Here is a 15,686-nt window from a genome sequence, read left to right on the forward strand (position 1 = left end):
TTTCACTGTGCTGTATCACACTTTGCTGTGCTTTTACTATGGGACACGGTTAGAAGGGGACAGCACAGCAATCAAATGATCTGTTGTTGTGCTACTGCTAATATTACACTACTACAGGAGAGAACACTCAATAAACTGACAAAACATGTCATCAAAACTGCACCAACCACAGCATGTTCGAAACCTCAACGGGACACTGCCCAGCTGCATCAGGAAAACCTACCAATATATATATATATATAATGTTGCAGCTCTGTATCAAGTGCAGTATGTTAATTTTAAACAAGTAAACATGTATAACATTACATATCAGATCATTAATATGCAATGTTATGCTTCTATAAGGATGCTCGTGGGAAATTGAGTTCATGGGACTAGGCAGCCCACGCTTGCTCATACTTCCAGCTGATTTAATAAAGCTAACAAGCATCACTTGGATAGATTGGGGGAAATATCTTGCAATTGCATTGACCTTACAAGGTAGCAAATTGAATTTCTAGTCCCATGCCTTAGATTTCTCCACTGGACTGTGCTGGTAATTCACCTCACATGCTGCTTCGTTTCTGCACGGGATGATTGAAGAGCGAAACAGGCATGGCTGCTGAGAGTAGCACAGAGCAGACCTGGCAGGGGCTACAGAGAACAGCCCAGAGCAGACCCGGCAGAGGCTACAGAGAACAGCCCAGAGCAGACCTGGCAGAGTCTACAGAGAACAGCCCAGAGCAGACCCGGCAGAGGCTACAGAGAACAGCACAGAGCAGACCCGTTTTACGCATGACCAACTACAAGATGCATACCTAACCATGAAAACGGTCATGCTTATCGAAAACAAACATCAAAATGCCCATGCAACTTGCCAAACGAATCTGAGAAGTGTATTTGAACTATCACGCCCCCATCACATCCCTAATTATATTAGGAGTGGCCTTTTACATCATAAGCAATAACCAATCATATCTCCTCTGTGTAACTAGACCCATTATAAGGACATGTATTGATGCTGCCTGTGATCATCTGGAAGACTCAACAAGCCACTCACAGGGGAGTTCATCTGAGTGCTGCTGTTCAACACAGAGAAGGGTCTGGAAAGCAGAACATTCAGGACGTCAGGAATTCTTGGTTAGCTTTTACAATGCATACCAAGGAACAAATATGGTAAGAGATGCTTTTTATTACTGCCCTGCACAGCACAAGGACAATAACAAAGCATTCACTTTGCAGATTAGCTTTCTGAAACCGAAGAGTTATACAATCTGTACGTGTCGCTACTTATAGTTCAAAGATGAGCCATTTATTGTTTGTGAATGCCGAGGTTCAGAATAAGACAGCATATAACACACGAAGGACTCCAGAGTTATGCGCGGTACAGTATTGTCAAGGCTAGGATAATTACTGGAATGGAAACTGGCATGTCGGATTTTAACTCCTACAAAGAATGCAAGGATAACTGCAGTCGTCATGCCCAGTATTTCAAAAAGTTTGATCTAACAAATGCAGCTTTGACAGGAAATAACATTCTTGACACTAATTTAACAGTTTGAGGCTAATTTAGTAAGAATGTCCTCTCTGAAAGCTACGGCTGCTGAGCAAGTGTACAGCAACCACTGTGTGCGTCACAGTGAGGTGCGTGATTCACTGAATAGTGGATTATATATATATATATATATATATATATATATATATATATATATATACACATACAGTATATATATATATAATCTGATTTGTTAACCAAATAAACCGAGTCCGTGTGATTTTTCTTGATTGCTTAAAAGTTGTCTGGATATGCTAATATCTGTAAGCCAGTACACAAACTAGTTAAAGGAGTTTTAAACATCTTTATGTTCCTCGTAAACGGCTCCCTTGGATTATGAGTGTGCCACATACATTGAGACGCAGTGGAATCTGCATGCTTGCTTTGCTAATCATCCTTGGCTGTTTCTTCTAGTTTTAGTAAAAGTGGTGCAGTGAAGCTGCAAAAACTCCTTTTCTTGTTTTGCAACACTAGCACTAATCTTAGATTACGTAACCTAATTAACATTAGGCAGTCCAAGATTGGTGCTGACCTGTTTTCAATAAGCTTTGCCTCTCGTTCCCCAGCCATGAAGAGTACCAGCAGACTGCGGACTGGCTCCTGTCCCACACCAAACACCGGCCAAAGGTAGCCATCATCTGTGGCTCAGGGCTGGGCTTGCTGGCCGACACCCTCAAGTGTCAGGAATCCTTCGACTATTCCGACATCCCCAGCTTTCCACAGAGCACAGGTAACAGACTCAGCAATGTGTTAACCTTCTGACAGCTATTTCACTTTGCCAGGACAGTTTATTAAACCCACAGCATGACTTAAGGAAGACGGTTATGCCCCAGAGTCCAGCGATCTCATTCCTGTCTCGTTTCTCAGTGCAGGGTCATGCCGGCAGGCTGGTATTCGGGGAGTTGAAAGGGAAGACCTGCGTCTGCATGCAGGGTCGCTTCCACACGTACGAAGGATACCCACTCTGCAAGGTAAGCATGAAGCACACAGCCAGCCGGGGAGGAGCATTCATTCCTCATCACCCTCGCTTAATAAAAAAAACAATTATGCAATAGTGTCCCAGACTGAGAAAACTACCAGGCACTGTGGCACGCTTTTTCACAGCATGCATTATCTTCAATTAACCTGGTCACTGAAATCAACTCGTTTGTGTAATTACACTGGCATTGATGGCATTTACAGTGTTACTGCTGGGCAATTAGAATTCAATCAGTAGGTAATCATTCATTTCTTTGATCCCTTCCACACTTTTTCAGAACTAACGCTGAAGTCATTCTGAATCGGGACAGTGTTATCAGGCACAGGCTGAACTTTTAGTCTAGTTTGTGTTACCTGTGTTTAATCAGTGTCACGGTGTCTGTGTTTAGCATGGCTTGCCATGGTTTTCAATAAGCTTTGCCACACCTCTCTGGGTTTACAATGCGTACCTATGCTTCACCATCTTTTCACTGTGCTTTGTTATAACACTTCGCTATGCTTTTACTATGGGGAACTTTTCTCTGGGGTGTCTTCCCTGGTTAAACTGCTCTCAGCCGGTTCAGCTGCAGGGTCAGCCCAAAGTAAAATAACCCTTTCCCACGTGCAAGTCAGAGCGAAGCAGCAATCAACAGATTCCGTAATGACTGTGATCACAATGGGTTCAGCGCATGCCAGATACCAGGGGGCAGATTTGAATCAATACCCTTCTCATGGTTTTAGATAATGATGTAATTGAAGCATTAAATCACGTTACAGTAGAAACAAGCTGTTATCCAAGACTAGTGGCGTGTATAGTAGATCCCATTCTTGAGTCCCGCTACTCTAGGATTGATTCTCCAGCATGCCATATCACCCAATGCAACGTGCCCCCAGTCCGTACCCTTGCTCAGCTCTGCACGCTCTGTGCTCCCCCTGGCAGGTGACTGATTCTCCAGCATGCCATATCACCCAATGCAACGTGCCCCCAGTCCGTACCCCTGCTCAGCTCTGCACGCTCTGTGCTCCCCCTGGCAGGTGATCGATTCTCCAGCATGCATATCACCCAGTGCAACGTGCCCCCAGTCCATACCCCTGCTCAGCTCTGCATGCTCTGTGCTCCCCCTGGCAGGTGACTGATTCTCCAGCATGCCATATCACCCAATGCAACGTGCCCCCAGTCCATACCCCTGCTCAGCTCTGCACGCTCTGTGCTCCCCCTGGCAGGTGATTGATTCTCCAGCATGCCATATCACCCAATGCAACGTGCCCCCAGTCCGTACCCCTGCTCAGCTCTGCATGCTCTGTGCTCCCCCTGGCAGGTGACTGATTCTCCAGCATGCCATATCACCCAATGCAACGTGCCCCCAGTCCATACCCCTGCTCAGCTCTGCATGCTCTGTGCTCCCCCTGGCAGGTGACTGATTCTCCAGCATGCCATATCACCCAATGCAACGTGCCCCCAGTCCATACCCCTGCTCAGCTCTGCACGCTCTGTGCTCCCCCTGGCAGGTGACTGATTCTCCAGCATGCCATATCACCCAATGCAACGTGCCCCCAGTCCGTACCCCTGCTCAGCTCTGCACGCTCTGTGCTCCCCCTGGCAGGTGATCGATTCTCCAGCATGCCATATCACCCAATGCAACGTGCCCCCAGTCCATACCCCTGCTCAGCTCTGCACGCTCTGTGCTCCCCCTGGCAGGTGACTGATTCTCCAGCATGCCATATCACCCAATGCAACGTGCCCCCAGTCCATACCCCTGCTCAGCTCTGCACGCTCTGTGCTCCCCCTGGCAGGTGACTGATTCTCCAGCATGCCATATCACCCAGTGCAACGTGCCCCCAGTCCGTACCCCTGCTCAGCTCTGCACGCTCTGTGCTCCCCCTGGCAGGTGACTGATTCTCCAGCATGCCATATCACCCAGTGCAACGTGCCCCCAGTCCGTACCCCTGCTCAGCTCTGCACGCTCTGTGCTCCCCCTGGCAGGTGATTGATTCTCCAGCATGCCATATCACCCAATGCAACGTGCCCCCAGTCCGTACCCCTGCTCAGCTCTGCACGCTCTGTGCTCCCCCTGGCAGGTGATTGATTCTCCAGCATGCCATATCACCCAATGCAACGTGCCCCCAGTCCGTACCCCTGCTCAGCTCTGCACGCTCTGTGCTCCCCCTGGCAGGTGACTGATTCTCCAGCATGCCATATCACCCAATGCAACGTGCCCCCAGTCCGTACCCCTGCTCAGCTCTGCACGCTCTGTGCTCCCCCTGGCAGGTGATTGATTCTCCAGCATGCCATATCACCCAATGCAACGTGCCCCCAGTCCATACCCCTGCTCAGCTCTGCACGCTCTGTGCTCCCCCTGGCAGGTGATCGATTCTCCAGCATGCCATATCACCCAATGCAACGTGCCCCCAGTCCGTACCCCTGCTCAGCTCTGCACGCTCTGTGCTCCCCCTGGCAGGTGATTGATTCTCCAGCATGCCATATCACCCAATGCAACGTGCCCCCAGTCCATACCCCTGCTCAGCTCTGCACGCTCTGTGCTCCCCCTGGCAGGTGATTGATTCTCCAGCATGCATATCACCCAGTGCAACGTGCCCCCAGTCCGTACCCCTGCTCAGCTCTGCACGCTCTGTGCTCCCCCTGGCAGGTGACTGATTCTCCAGCATGCATATCACCCAATGCAACGTGCCCCCAGTCCGTACCCCTGCTCAGCTCTGCACGCTCTGTGCTCCCCTGGCAGGTGACTGATTCTCCAGCATGCCATATCACCCAATGCAACGTGCCCCCAGTCCATACCCCTGCTCAGCTCTGCACGCTCTGTGCTCCCCTGGCAGGTGATTGATTCTCCAGCATGCCATATCACCCAATGCAACGTGCCCCCAGTCCGTACCCCTGCTCAGCTCTGCACGCTCTGTGCTACCCCTGGCAGGTGATTGATTCTCCAGCATGCCATATCACCCAATGCAACGTGCCCCCAGTCCGTACCCCTGCTCAGCTCTGCACGCTCTGTGCTCCCCCTGGCAGGTGATTGATTCTCCAGCATGCCATATCACCCAATGCAACGTGCCCCCAGTCCGTACCCCTGCTCAGCTCTGCACGCTCTGTGCTCCCCCTGGCAGGTGACTGATTCTCCAGCATGCCATATCACCCAATGCAACGTGCCCCCAGTCCGTACCCCTGCTCAGCTCTGCACGCTCTGTGCTCCCCTGGCAGGTGACTTTCCCAGTGCGTGTGTTCAAGCTGCTGGGGGTCGAGACGCTGATCGTGACGAACGCAGCCGGGTCCCTGTCAGACAGCTACAAGACCGGAGACATCATGATCATTAAAGATCACATCAACCTGCTGGGCTTCGCTGGCCAGCACCCACTGAATGGACCCAATGATGAACAGTGAGTTCCGTTAATGCACTTGCTGTACACTGTGTGGAGTCTGAATGGGGCACAACTACTGGGGCTCTCTGCGTGTGACTCCCTGCTCCAACACAAGGGGGGCCGAGCATTACACAACTGCTGTAGTATTGTCATAAAAAGGCAGAAGCCTATTGATCTTCATTTAGGCCTGACTTTATTTCTGTTTTGACCTGGAAAACCAGCTCAGAACTTTAGTGTAACTGCTCCTGCCCTGTCCCCTGCATTGTTTCTTGTTGCATAAAAAATGGGTCCTGTCCTTTTCTTTTGTTTGTTTGGAGGTTTGGACCCCGTTTCCCCCCCATGTCCAGTGCCTATGACAAAGACCTGCGCAAGCTGGCCCTGGACATCTGCGAGAAGCTGGACTGCTCCTGCTTCATGCAGGAGGGGGTTTACTGCATGGTGGGGGGCCCTAACTTCGAGACAGTAGCAGAGGCACGCTATCTTCACAAAATGGGAGCCGATGCGGTCGGTATGACGTGACCATATACAGATACTATTCATCTCACTTTCAGAGGGGTCCCGTAATCAGATCATCTTGGAGAAGGGACAGCCCTTTATATACTGCGGAACTGGTTATGAGACAGCATGGTCACGGCTCCCATTTGCCCCATAATGCCACTCCACTGGCACTTTCATTCTCATTACAAGACAGAACACAGAGAGCACGATCTCGTAACTATGGCTCCCAACGATTATGAAGTGGGAGCTCTCTAGCTATATTATATATATATATACTGTGTATATATATATATATATATATATATATATATATATATATATATATATATATATTATATATATATATATATATATACACACAAACATAACCCTTAGATCAAGTAAAACTAATTATATTGATCAAAACTATATTCCTAAATTCAGCCCCAGTCTCTTCTGAGTTAGGAACCCCTGGTGCCCGCTGGAATTTGACACATTTGGTGGTAGCGGTGGGATTGACAGGGCAAGGCTACCCATTGCAGAGTTGGAGACTGGGGTGCAAACCGGGTACCTTGCGCTTGCCAGCCCAGATCCTAACCAAACGAGCCAGGCTGGTTACACACCTGACGTGCTGCGTTCCTGTGCACCAGACGCAGCCTCGTGGCCACTCTGTTCTCTTCACCCTGCGCTACAGCAGGAGGCGTCTCTTGATTGGCTGTTTCTTTTCCCGACTGGTTTGTTTTCCAGGCATGAGCACGGTCCCGGAGGTGCTGGTGGCGAAGCACTGCGGGCTGAAGGTCTTTGGCCTCTCCCTCATCACAAACAAGGTAGTGAAGGAGTACAACGACAAGGAGATGGTGAACCACGAGGGGGTGCTGGGGGTGAGCGAGACGAGGGCCGGCACGCTGCAGGCTCTGGTGACGGAGCTCGTGGGCCAGCTTGACATCAGCAACAACACTGCAGACGAGGGCTGCCACACATCCCTGGCTACCCTGGATCGCTCCAGTTAGGGTGCCTTCCCGGGTCATTAAAAGGTCACAGTTTGTAATCTTATGCTTCCACAGCCATGTAGATTACGACAGCAGCACCACACTGTCAGCACTGTAAACTGAGTCTGATAAATCAGGTTACAATGTTACCGCCACAGACACGCAATATATGAATCGTCTGTCAATAGTATTAATCTCATCAGTGTTTCCTGTTGGATGAATATAGATTTTTCTAAAGTCAGTTTGCACTTTTAACAACCCTGTTCTGTTCAGAGGTCCTGGCCAACCTACTGCAGACTGAGGGAGGAGGACGTGTCAGGAAATCATAGTTTCCTGTGTGATAACATCGAGCCCAGTGGGGCTCAGGTGAAAATAAACAGTTTCAAACTGGGTAACCACAAACCTCGTGCTCCCTGCATCCTGTAGTTGTTACAACGGGTTACAACACAATAATATCCACTTGTTTTTTTTATTTCCGATCTCTCAGACTGGGGTGACTTCTGTGATTAGGGTTAGAGCTTCTTCAAACAGGAGACTGCACACGTAAGGCATTACTGTGAAGAGGTCCATGCATTCCCAAAGATATCCAGCTCTCTCTATCGACCTGTCCACATCACGGGTACCTGGGAAGCACTGCGTCAGAGTGTGACGCACTAACAGCACCGCAAAATGAAACGAAAAAGAACAAGCGAGCCGTCGCTCTGTCAGGGCTACTCAATTAACATACAATACTGAGCTGTTTTATTATTATTATTATTATTATTATTATTATTATTATTATTATTATTATTATTATTATTATGTATAACATTTGGGTTGTTTCCCATGTATTAATGGATTATTTTAGTACAGTACACTTTACAATCAAGTCAAGGTTTCGTGGATTAGCTGAAAGTTTGACAGATCTTGTCAAAATTATGAGGATGGGTGATGCTGAAATGACAAAAATAAAGTTTAAAAATATATATATATACACATTCTCTGCATTAATAAATATATCTGTATCAAATAAAATAATTAACACAATTTTCTTGCCTGTTTTTTTTTTTTTTTTTTTGCTAATAAAAACTGTACCAGTAGGAACAGTCATCATCGTTTAAGAAACGCCCCGAGTCGTTCACTGTCAACAGGGCTGTCAAATGGGCGCTTCGAGAGCCGGTGTAAATAAGACTCCCGTGCTACCCGATGCGTCTGACTCGGGAGCGTCACATTCAGAGCTCCAAAGCAGAAACACGCCACAGCCCTACCATCTCATCTGGGTGGCCTCCTCATCACTGATCTAATTAACTACATCTAATTAACTGCACCATTCTCCATACTGCAGCGCATAATCAAGCATGTTGCCAAAGAGATGCCAATGTCAAGACTAGCATTAACCCTGGCATCCTCGTATGAGGATGCCATCCACGCCCTATAAACTAATGCAATGGCAAACGTATTATTTTTTTTTTTAATTAAATGAAAGATATATTTATTGTGTGTTCAAAACGACTTTTTTCAGCTATTTTCAATATTTCAAGCATGAAAGGGTTACAATTTGTGGGATTTATTTAAATAAAAATACTTCATGTATTGTCAATCCCGGACTTTGACGAATGGATCCGCTTGAAACTGAATCTAAATACAAAATGTATTTATTTATTTTTTTTTTACTTTCAAATGTCATTGCCCAGTTCTCCAGCAGGGGGCAGAAACTACTGCGTGGAAGCACACGTCAGTCGTTGCCATGGTAAACCAACACACGCGTGCAGAGGGGAAAGCGTAAGACTGTCTGTGATTTGTTTTAAGTGAATATTTGTGTATTATTATTTATATAGCTTGAGTAATTTATCTTTTCAAATGATATATATATATATATATATATATATATATATATATATATATATATATATATATATATATATCATTACAATGCTGGATTAATTTAAGCGAAGCGAGTGTCGTGTTTTCTGTTTTGGGTTTCTGAACATGAATTTGAAATTTAAACAGAACACAACGGGACTGTGTGAGATATTACTGTATCTTTTTTTTTTAAATGTATTTATTTGTCCTTGTTTTTGAATGCCGGTTCAGGTACGTGCATTTTATTATATTATTGTAACATGACACGCTGTGACAGTTTGATAAACTGCAGACCATTCATCAGACATCATTTCTTTAAGAACAGCGTGTTCTTGTTGGTTCACCACTGCGTGTACATGTGTGGAGGCGCTACTGTACTAATTATTACAAACCGAATCACTCACTTAGCAGCTGAATTTCAGTTCAACACATAAAGACGTGCTAATTGGTAATTAACACATCTTTCATTAAGGCATTGTTCTATGCTGTAAATGTCTAGATGTCAAAGAAAAAACGTTGGGTTTTTTTGCATTCAAAGTCCCATTCATTGTGTTTATTTTGGTGTAATAATTAGTGAAAGTGTATTTTGTTTGCGTTGCAGTTAGCGTTATGGAAATTTAAATAATGGCTTCTGCAGCCCCCAACAAACTTGCAGAGTCCCTACATGCGAATTTCAATACAGCGGTGAGTTTAGAACTACAAGTACCTTTTGACGCATCAGCAATACATACCGAAACAATACGCATTGAAATTCCTCCTTGCATTAACAGATTGTAACAATACTTTCAGGATTACCGCAAGTGGGAGCGCCAGGACAGGAAAGATAAAGCGGTGAAGAAACACACAGGGCAGAAGTCCTCTCTCCCCCCAGTACAGCAGCACGGCTCCACACCTCTTTCTGCCGACACCGTCTCTACAGCGACTGCCTCCGTATCGGGTGAGAAAAGGCTGTTTGCATAACGATGAGGACCGCCTTTAAAAGTGTCTGAATGAAGACAAGGGAAGGGGGGGGGGGGAGGTCTTGACTGAAGTCTTTGTTTTATTGGGTCTAATATTAGACAGCCGCTGTTGAAATGCCCTGTTGCAATGTATCATTTCTGTAGGTAAATCCAGTCCCACAACAACCAGAACACGTGTCGGGTCACCTTTGTGTAAGAAAAAGAAGAAAAAAACTGTTAGGAGCGACCCCAGTGGTCTTCACACAGAGGAGAGCTACGGAGTGCTCCAGGTAATGATTCCAGGAATAGGGAGCAGAGAGACGGCTTTGAAGCTTCCACCGTGACACACCTGTAAATGAAAGATACATCTGCCTTTTCCTAATGTTTCATTTCTGACCAGTTTTTAATACCCTGTTGTTGTGTGTGCGTGCGCTTCTCTGTTGTTTTTGTTCTGTGTGTGCGGGTCGCTGCTTATCCAGGTGTACTGTACTTATCGTTACAAACCGAACCAGTTACTTCAGTTCAGCAGGTGTGATGCACTTTACATCTGTGAGCAGTTTCTGTAACCCTGACAGTGCAAGTGTAGCAAGGGGGGTAGGAAATGCTGTGTGAAGGTGGCTCTGTGTTTCTAATGGCATGCTCTGCTGGACGTGTGTTTAGGTGCGGATTAAGTCAAAGAAGCAAGCGATTGCAGAGTATGAGGCCCACTGTGCAGCGCTGCAGGAAGCCAACATGAGGCTGGCGGGGGAGTTAGACACCAAGGATGGGAATGCTGTGGTAAATGCCAGAGAGTTCCTGGTTCAGCATGAAAGACTTGGGGTAAGCGTGCCAACACTGACTGTAGCAGAGCATCCCAACGCTACCCACAACAGTCTACGAATGAGCTGATCTCCGTCCCTAAAAACAGCCAGGAAATCCAGAAATGTTTCCATGTGTGCCTCTAGTTATGAACACCACCTGCAGCTGCCCTCTTTGGGACCTGTCGCGTTTTATAATAATCAATAACCCTGCTGTTGCCAGCAGCTGGGCCAGCTAATACAGAAAGTGACAAAGGAGGGAGTCTCTTTCAATCAACCAGAACGTAGCTGATCCTATTACACCACTAGTGTTTAGATCTGCCGGTATTTTGATTATTACAATAGATCTCCAAGGTATTATGATTGACTTTACTAAATGTGACGAGCACTCAACGCAGCAGCCAGTTGTTCCCCTCAGCTTCACCTCTTGATATCTGCTGCTGGTTCAGCGTGCTGAGCTTTAACTGCTAATGATTTCTTTGCTTTTTAGAGCTACATTTCAGCTTTCAGTGAGTGGAGTAGCAGACAGATTAAGGAAAAAAGAGCTGACCTTGAGGATAAAGAGAGCATGGCACAGAAAGATTGTGATGGTCAGTATGACAAAATGTGCGTGCGTGCGTGCGTGTGCCGTCTTAGAAGAGGTCCTAACTTTGTACTTTTATAATAATAAATAATAATCCCTTTGCAGGTCACATGTATACACGTCTGTGACTGTCACACAAACATGAAACGCAATGCCAGTGTTAGAATGTGACGTGTGTCTGTCGTGGCAGCAGCTAGATAGCCTATCAAACCAACTGCTTAATAATAATAACGATCCTCCGTCACGCACGGATAGTTGGCATTTTTTCTAATCCCAAACTTTCTTTTGTGTTCATATTTAAAATGCTTCTCTTTTTTTGTTTTTCTTTTTCATCACACAATGAAAGTGCTTGCAGAGCAACTGAAAGGAATGATGTCTAAAGTGAGGACAGCCCATGGAGATCTCTACACTCTGAAGACCTACAAGGACAAGAAGTATCCTGTGAAATCCCTGAGGATCGCGGAGATACAGCAAGAAATAAATAAACTAAAGGAGACCCATGAGGTACTGTGCAGTATAGGGGCTCCTGAGGGTCACGAACACATGTCTTTAAATCAGTAACAAGCAACCTAGTAAATCACGGCAACACTTTCCAACAGGATGAAAAGGAAGACATCGAAATGCTGGCGCAGAGTGAAAGGGACAAGCTAGAGAAACTGATCAAGAACAAAAGCGATTGTATTTTGTCAGGGATTGCAGAGGTAAGCACGTTCCTGCAGAGCTGGGGCAGACCTGGAGTTTCATGCATGTTTCACTGTGCATTCAAAACCAAATAACAAACCAATATTGTTTTATTGTGAATAGCACGTGGCAAGGAGTCAACCTGGCCGGAGCAAAATAAACCCAGGGAAACGGCAGTGGTTGTTAAAACTTGAATTAAAGACTACAGTAAAATGCACAACAGGCTCAATAGCGTGTTTCCTAGTTGTAAATGGACGTAGGCCAGGTGCATTCCTTGAAGAAGCACCAGCGACTGCTGGTAACTGAAATATGCTTTTCAGTGACGCTGCCTGACAGAAAATGTGCAGAGCTGTCAGAGAGCACAGAGCTTTCCTTAGTCTTCAAGCTGATAGCAAAAGGCATCGGAGATGTACAGTGAATCACGACGCTCTAATGCAATAGAAACACATTGTACTATTTCAAAATTCTCACCCCCCCCCACCCACCTTCTGTAGGATAAGATGAGTTATGTTCCGGCTGCTATTAAAGAGATGGCCTTTCACAATACCGTGATGAAGAAAGAAATTGAAATTCACAGACGAGTAGGTGCTACTTTAATTATTATTATTATTATTATTATTAGTCGTAGTCGTACTTCTTTCTAATTACATTTTTCACAATCATTGAAATGCATAGGACCCTGGAATAATGACCCTATAATAAATCTATTGTTGTAAATGATACTGTTTGGAGGTGTCTTGTAAATACTGCACTGGGCAGTGAAGCATGTACTATTGTAACAGGTCTTGGTTAGTAAGGGTTTGTTAAACAACATACCAAAGGTAGTGCAGTTTAATTGTGCCCAGCACTGTGTTTCTTACCTAACAACATTATCATTACCGGTAGATAAAATGCAATATAAAACATTTTGTTTGAATAGGGATAATGCCTGTCCTCAAAATGGGGGAAAATAAAAACTAAATTAAACTTTTTTTTTTTTTTTTTTCAACTTGCAGGTGGCCAAAGAACTGGAAGAAAAAAATCTTGAACTGGAAGAAAATATTACGCACCTCCTGCAAAACAGAAAAGACGTCAGGATGGAAATTTTCAATATACTGCCAAAATCAAAGTATGTTTGCATAAAAAAAGAAAAAACGGTATTTAATATTGGCCCAGGCATGAAAAACTCGTAGCTCAAATTGAATTAATAATACAGTGAGTTAACTGTTTCACAGGAAGTCTATGTTTAGTCAGTTGTTATTTAGGAACTCTACATTTAATCAGTTCATCAGTGGTTTTCTGTTTTATTGTTTTGTTTACGGTACCAGCTTTACATCTTTTTTTTTTTTTTTTTAACGTATTCTCATTTTGTGAACATTTCTGTACTGTGGGTGTTTGTCGAGTGATTGAAAACGAGGCATTTTGTGTTTGAATTGAAAGTGATGGTCTCAAGGAGTCGAATGGGTCAAAGTTCAAGTATATTTTCCTCTAGAGGAATTATCACTTTTTTGTCGTCCCTACTGTGATATTATGCCTTTTTTTTAATGGCTCAGGATGCATATATAGCCTTCATCCATGTATTATAATATATATATAGATGTATATATAGAGAGAGAGAGAGATAGATATTGTAAAGTGGAGTTGGAATAAACACAGCAGAGTGAGAGAAGTTCCAGAGGTTGAATTCAGTACCAAATGTCTGAAACAACTACAAAGCCTTTTGTTTCTCAGTGAAATAAAAGGGGAATAATACTGTTCCAATGAAAAAGTACAGTTTCCCTGTAAAAGCTAACCGTCAGCAGTGACTAGTGGTGATTAATAGTAAAGCTACAGATTTGAGACGGCTTTCTTTAGCACAACACCCTTTACATCTCACAGTTCAGCGTGACAATAAATACCCAAGTTCCTGGAAATATAAACCAGACTGTGATTTATTTGAATTGGACTGTAACAAGTTAAGTTTCCCATGGGAAGGCTGAGTCCAGACTGTTTATCCTCGCCCTGCCATGACACTTCACATTTCCATTGGCTTTTTCCTTTCTTTTTTCTTTTTTTTTTCTTGACAGAGTTCTAAGATTAAATAGGGTCCTCAAACCCCTGGAGAGAAAAACAAGCCAGGAGTCTCGTACATCATAGAATGTACCTGCACATGAACCCATTAGGATGAATGGTTTTAATCAATTCATCTAAATACATACCGCTGTCACTGGAATCATTCAGACCCGTGCTTTATGTATTTAACTTGAGAGATTAACACATAAACTTTAGTTATTACACCTTTAAAAAAAAAAAGGGGGGGGGGGAGTAGTTATTTCAGTTTTAACCAACAAAAACACAGGCGGTTCGTTGATGGCACAAGAAGGTCCCAATCTGGGGTTATGTGTATATCCTTATTGTAACGGTATATTTTAATTTTGAATTTCAGATGTACTCCAGATATGGATGTGATCCTTAATCTCCCGAGAGAGGAGTGGCTTCCGATCTAGCTGCGCAGTGAAGAGGAGGTGTCTGTAGACAGTTGTCTGTATATTTCAGGGTAAACACCAGACTGTAAAATGGTGTATATACTGTAACATTATCTTTTTCTCACTGTACTGTAGAACTCAGATTCAGTTCAGACATCAGCCAATTAAATATATCAAACAGAACTTCATATAAAAAAACAAAAAAAACAAAACCAACAGCAGCTGCAATATACTTCTGTATTATTTGAAATCTCAGAACTTCCATGCACCAATCAGATAACTCCATTGCAGGACACTGCCAAACGGTAGTTGTCCGCGGAACATTCGGATGGAACGCCAAGCTTTACAAAAACAAAACTCCCCATAACTGTGCCCTGTACTGACTTCCTGTAGAACCACACAGTGAAATAGATTTGTATTGTGTATTAACAAAAAATGCATGTAGGAATAGCTAAGCTAGTAAATGCTCAATAGGTTCTTAGTATCACTGTAATGCTCAGGGCTGCAGTACCCCTAACAGTGCTGCAGTGCGCAAATCATTTAGAAGTATGGCACACGATGTGGTTCATCAGCCTAATTATTTAAATAATGACCTTAGTTAAAAAAAAAAAAAAAAAATCAGCAAGGAAACTCAATGTGAAAAACATGAAATACATTTAGAGCACAGAAACATTTTCATTGGAAACTTGATGAGCGAACACAATTATTATTATTATTATTATTATTATTATTATTATTATTATTATTATTTATAACTATTTCCACTAGGTGGTGTATTTATTTATTTATTTATTTATTTTTTGATCCATCAAAGTTTCAGCCGGATAGCTGTGTGAATACAGGAGATAAGAAACATGAGATATTTCCAGCCTGTTACCCTAGAAGGGCTTTGGAAAGCACAGGTGTTTGAAGTGAAATCATTTTTGCCACGGCGTGGCTGATCAAGCTCCATTCTGTGCTGTACTCAGTGCAACACAATGCTCAAGTTCTGTTTCGGGGGTGTGTGTGCGTGTGTGTGTTTGTGGTTTTTTGCATGTTTCCTAAACTACCTTGTAAATAAAAATACCTTAAA

At 44.2% G+C, this 15,686-nt stretch overlaps 2 protein-coding genes across 5 annotated transcripts in view; both read left to right on the forward strand.

Moving 5' to 3' along the window:
• The window catches only part of LOC117421962 (purine nucleoside phosphorylase-like), a 30,449-nt gene extending 22,100 nt beyond the window's left edge, over positions 1-8,349 (forward strand). The window contains exons 2-8 of one of the 2 annotated variants that reach the window (XM_058990726.1): positions 975-1,155; positions 2,101-2,264; positions 2,402-2,505; positions 5,706-5,881; positions 6,181-6,371; positions 7,088-7,374; positions 7,817-8,349. In XM_058990726.1, the coding sequence (XP_058846709.1) occupies positions 998-1,155; positions 2,101-2,264; positions 2,402-2,505; positions 5,706-5,881; positions 6,181-6,371; positions 7,088-7,350 (1,056 nt within the window). In that variant the 5' untranslated portion in view covers positions 975-997 and the 3' untranslated portion in view covers positions 7,351-7,374; positions 7,817-8,349. Of the gene's footprint in view, positions 1-974; positions 1,156-2,100; positions 2,265-2,401; positions 2,506-5,705; positions 5,882-6,180; positions 6,372-7,087 lie in introns of both variants that reach the window. The other variant, XM_058990725.1, reaches the window with a different exon arrangement.
• A 630-nt stretch (positions 8,350-8,979) lies between these two features.
• On the forward strand, positions 8,980-14,840 carry LOC117426705 (uncharacterized protein C20orf96-like). Of its 3 annotated transcripts, none has more exons than XM_058990723.1 (11): positions 8,980-9,090; positions 9,773-9,855; positions 9,961-10,108; positions 10,275-10,399; positions 10,770-10,928; positions 11,397-11,496; positions 11,836-11,993; positions 12,089-12,190; positions 12,665-12,751; positions 13,166-13,278; positions 14,575-14,840. In XM_058990723.1, the coding sequence occupies exons 2-11, from the start codon at positions 9,796-9,798 to the stop codon at positions 14,633-14,635; spliced, it is 1,113 nt and encodes a 370-aa protein (XP_058846706.1). In that variant the 5' UTR covers positions 8,980-9,090; positions 9,773-9,795; the 3' UTR covers positions 14,636-14,840. The 3 variants fall into 3 exon arrangements, with proteins under 3 accessions (XP_058846706.1, XP_058846707.1, XP_058846705.1); XM_058990724.1 differs by lacking the exon at positions 8,980-9,090 and adding an exon at positions 9,098-9,116; XM_058990722.1 differs by lacking the exon at positions 8,980-9,090 and having other exon boundaries at positions 9,674-9,855; positions 14,575-14,839.
• The last annotated feature ends 846 nt before the right edge of the window (positions 14,841-15,686 follow it).

The sequence above is a fragment of the Acipenser ruthenus genome, chromosome 18 (genome assembly GCF_902713425.1).
Source record: "Acipenser ruthenus chromosome 18, fAciRut3.2 maternal haplotype, whole genome shotgun sequence".
Lineage (NCBI taxonomy): Eukaryota > Metazoa > Chordata > Actinopteri > Acipenseriformes > Acipenseridae > Acipenser > Acipenser ruthenus.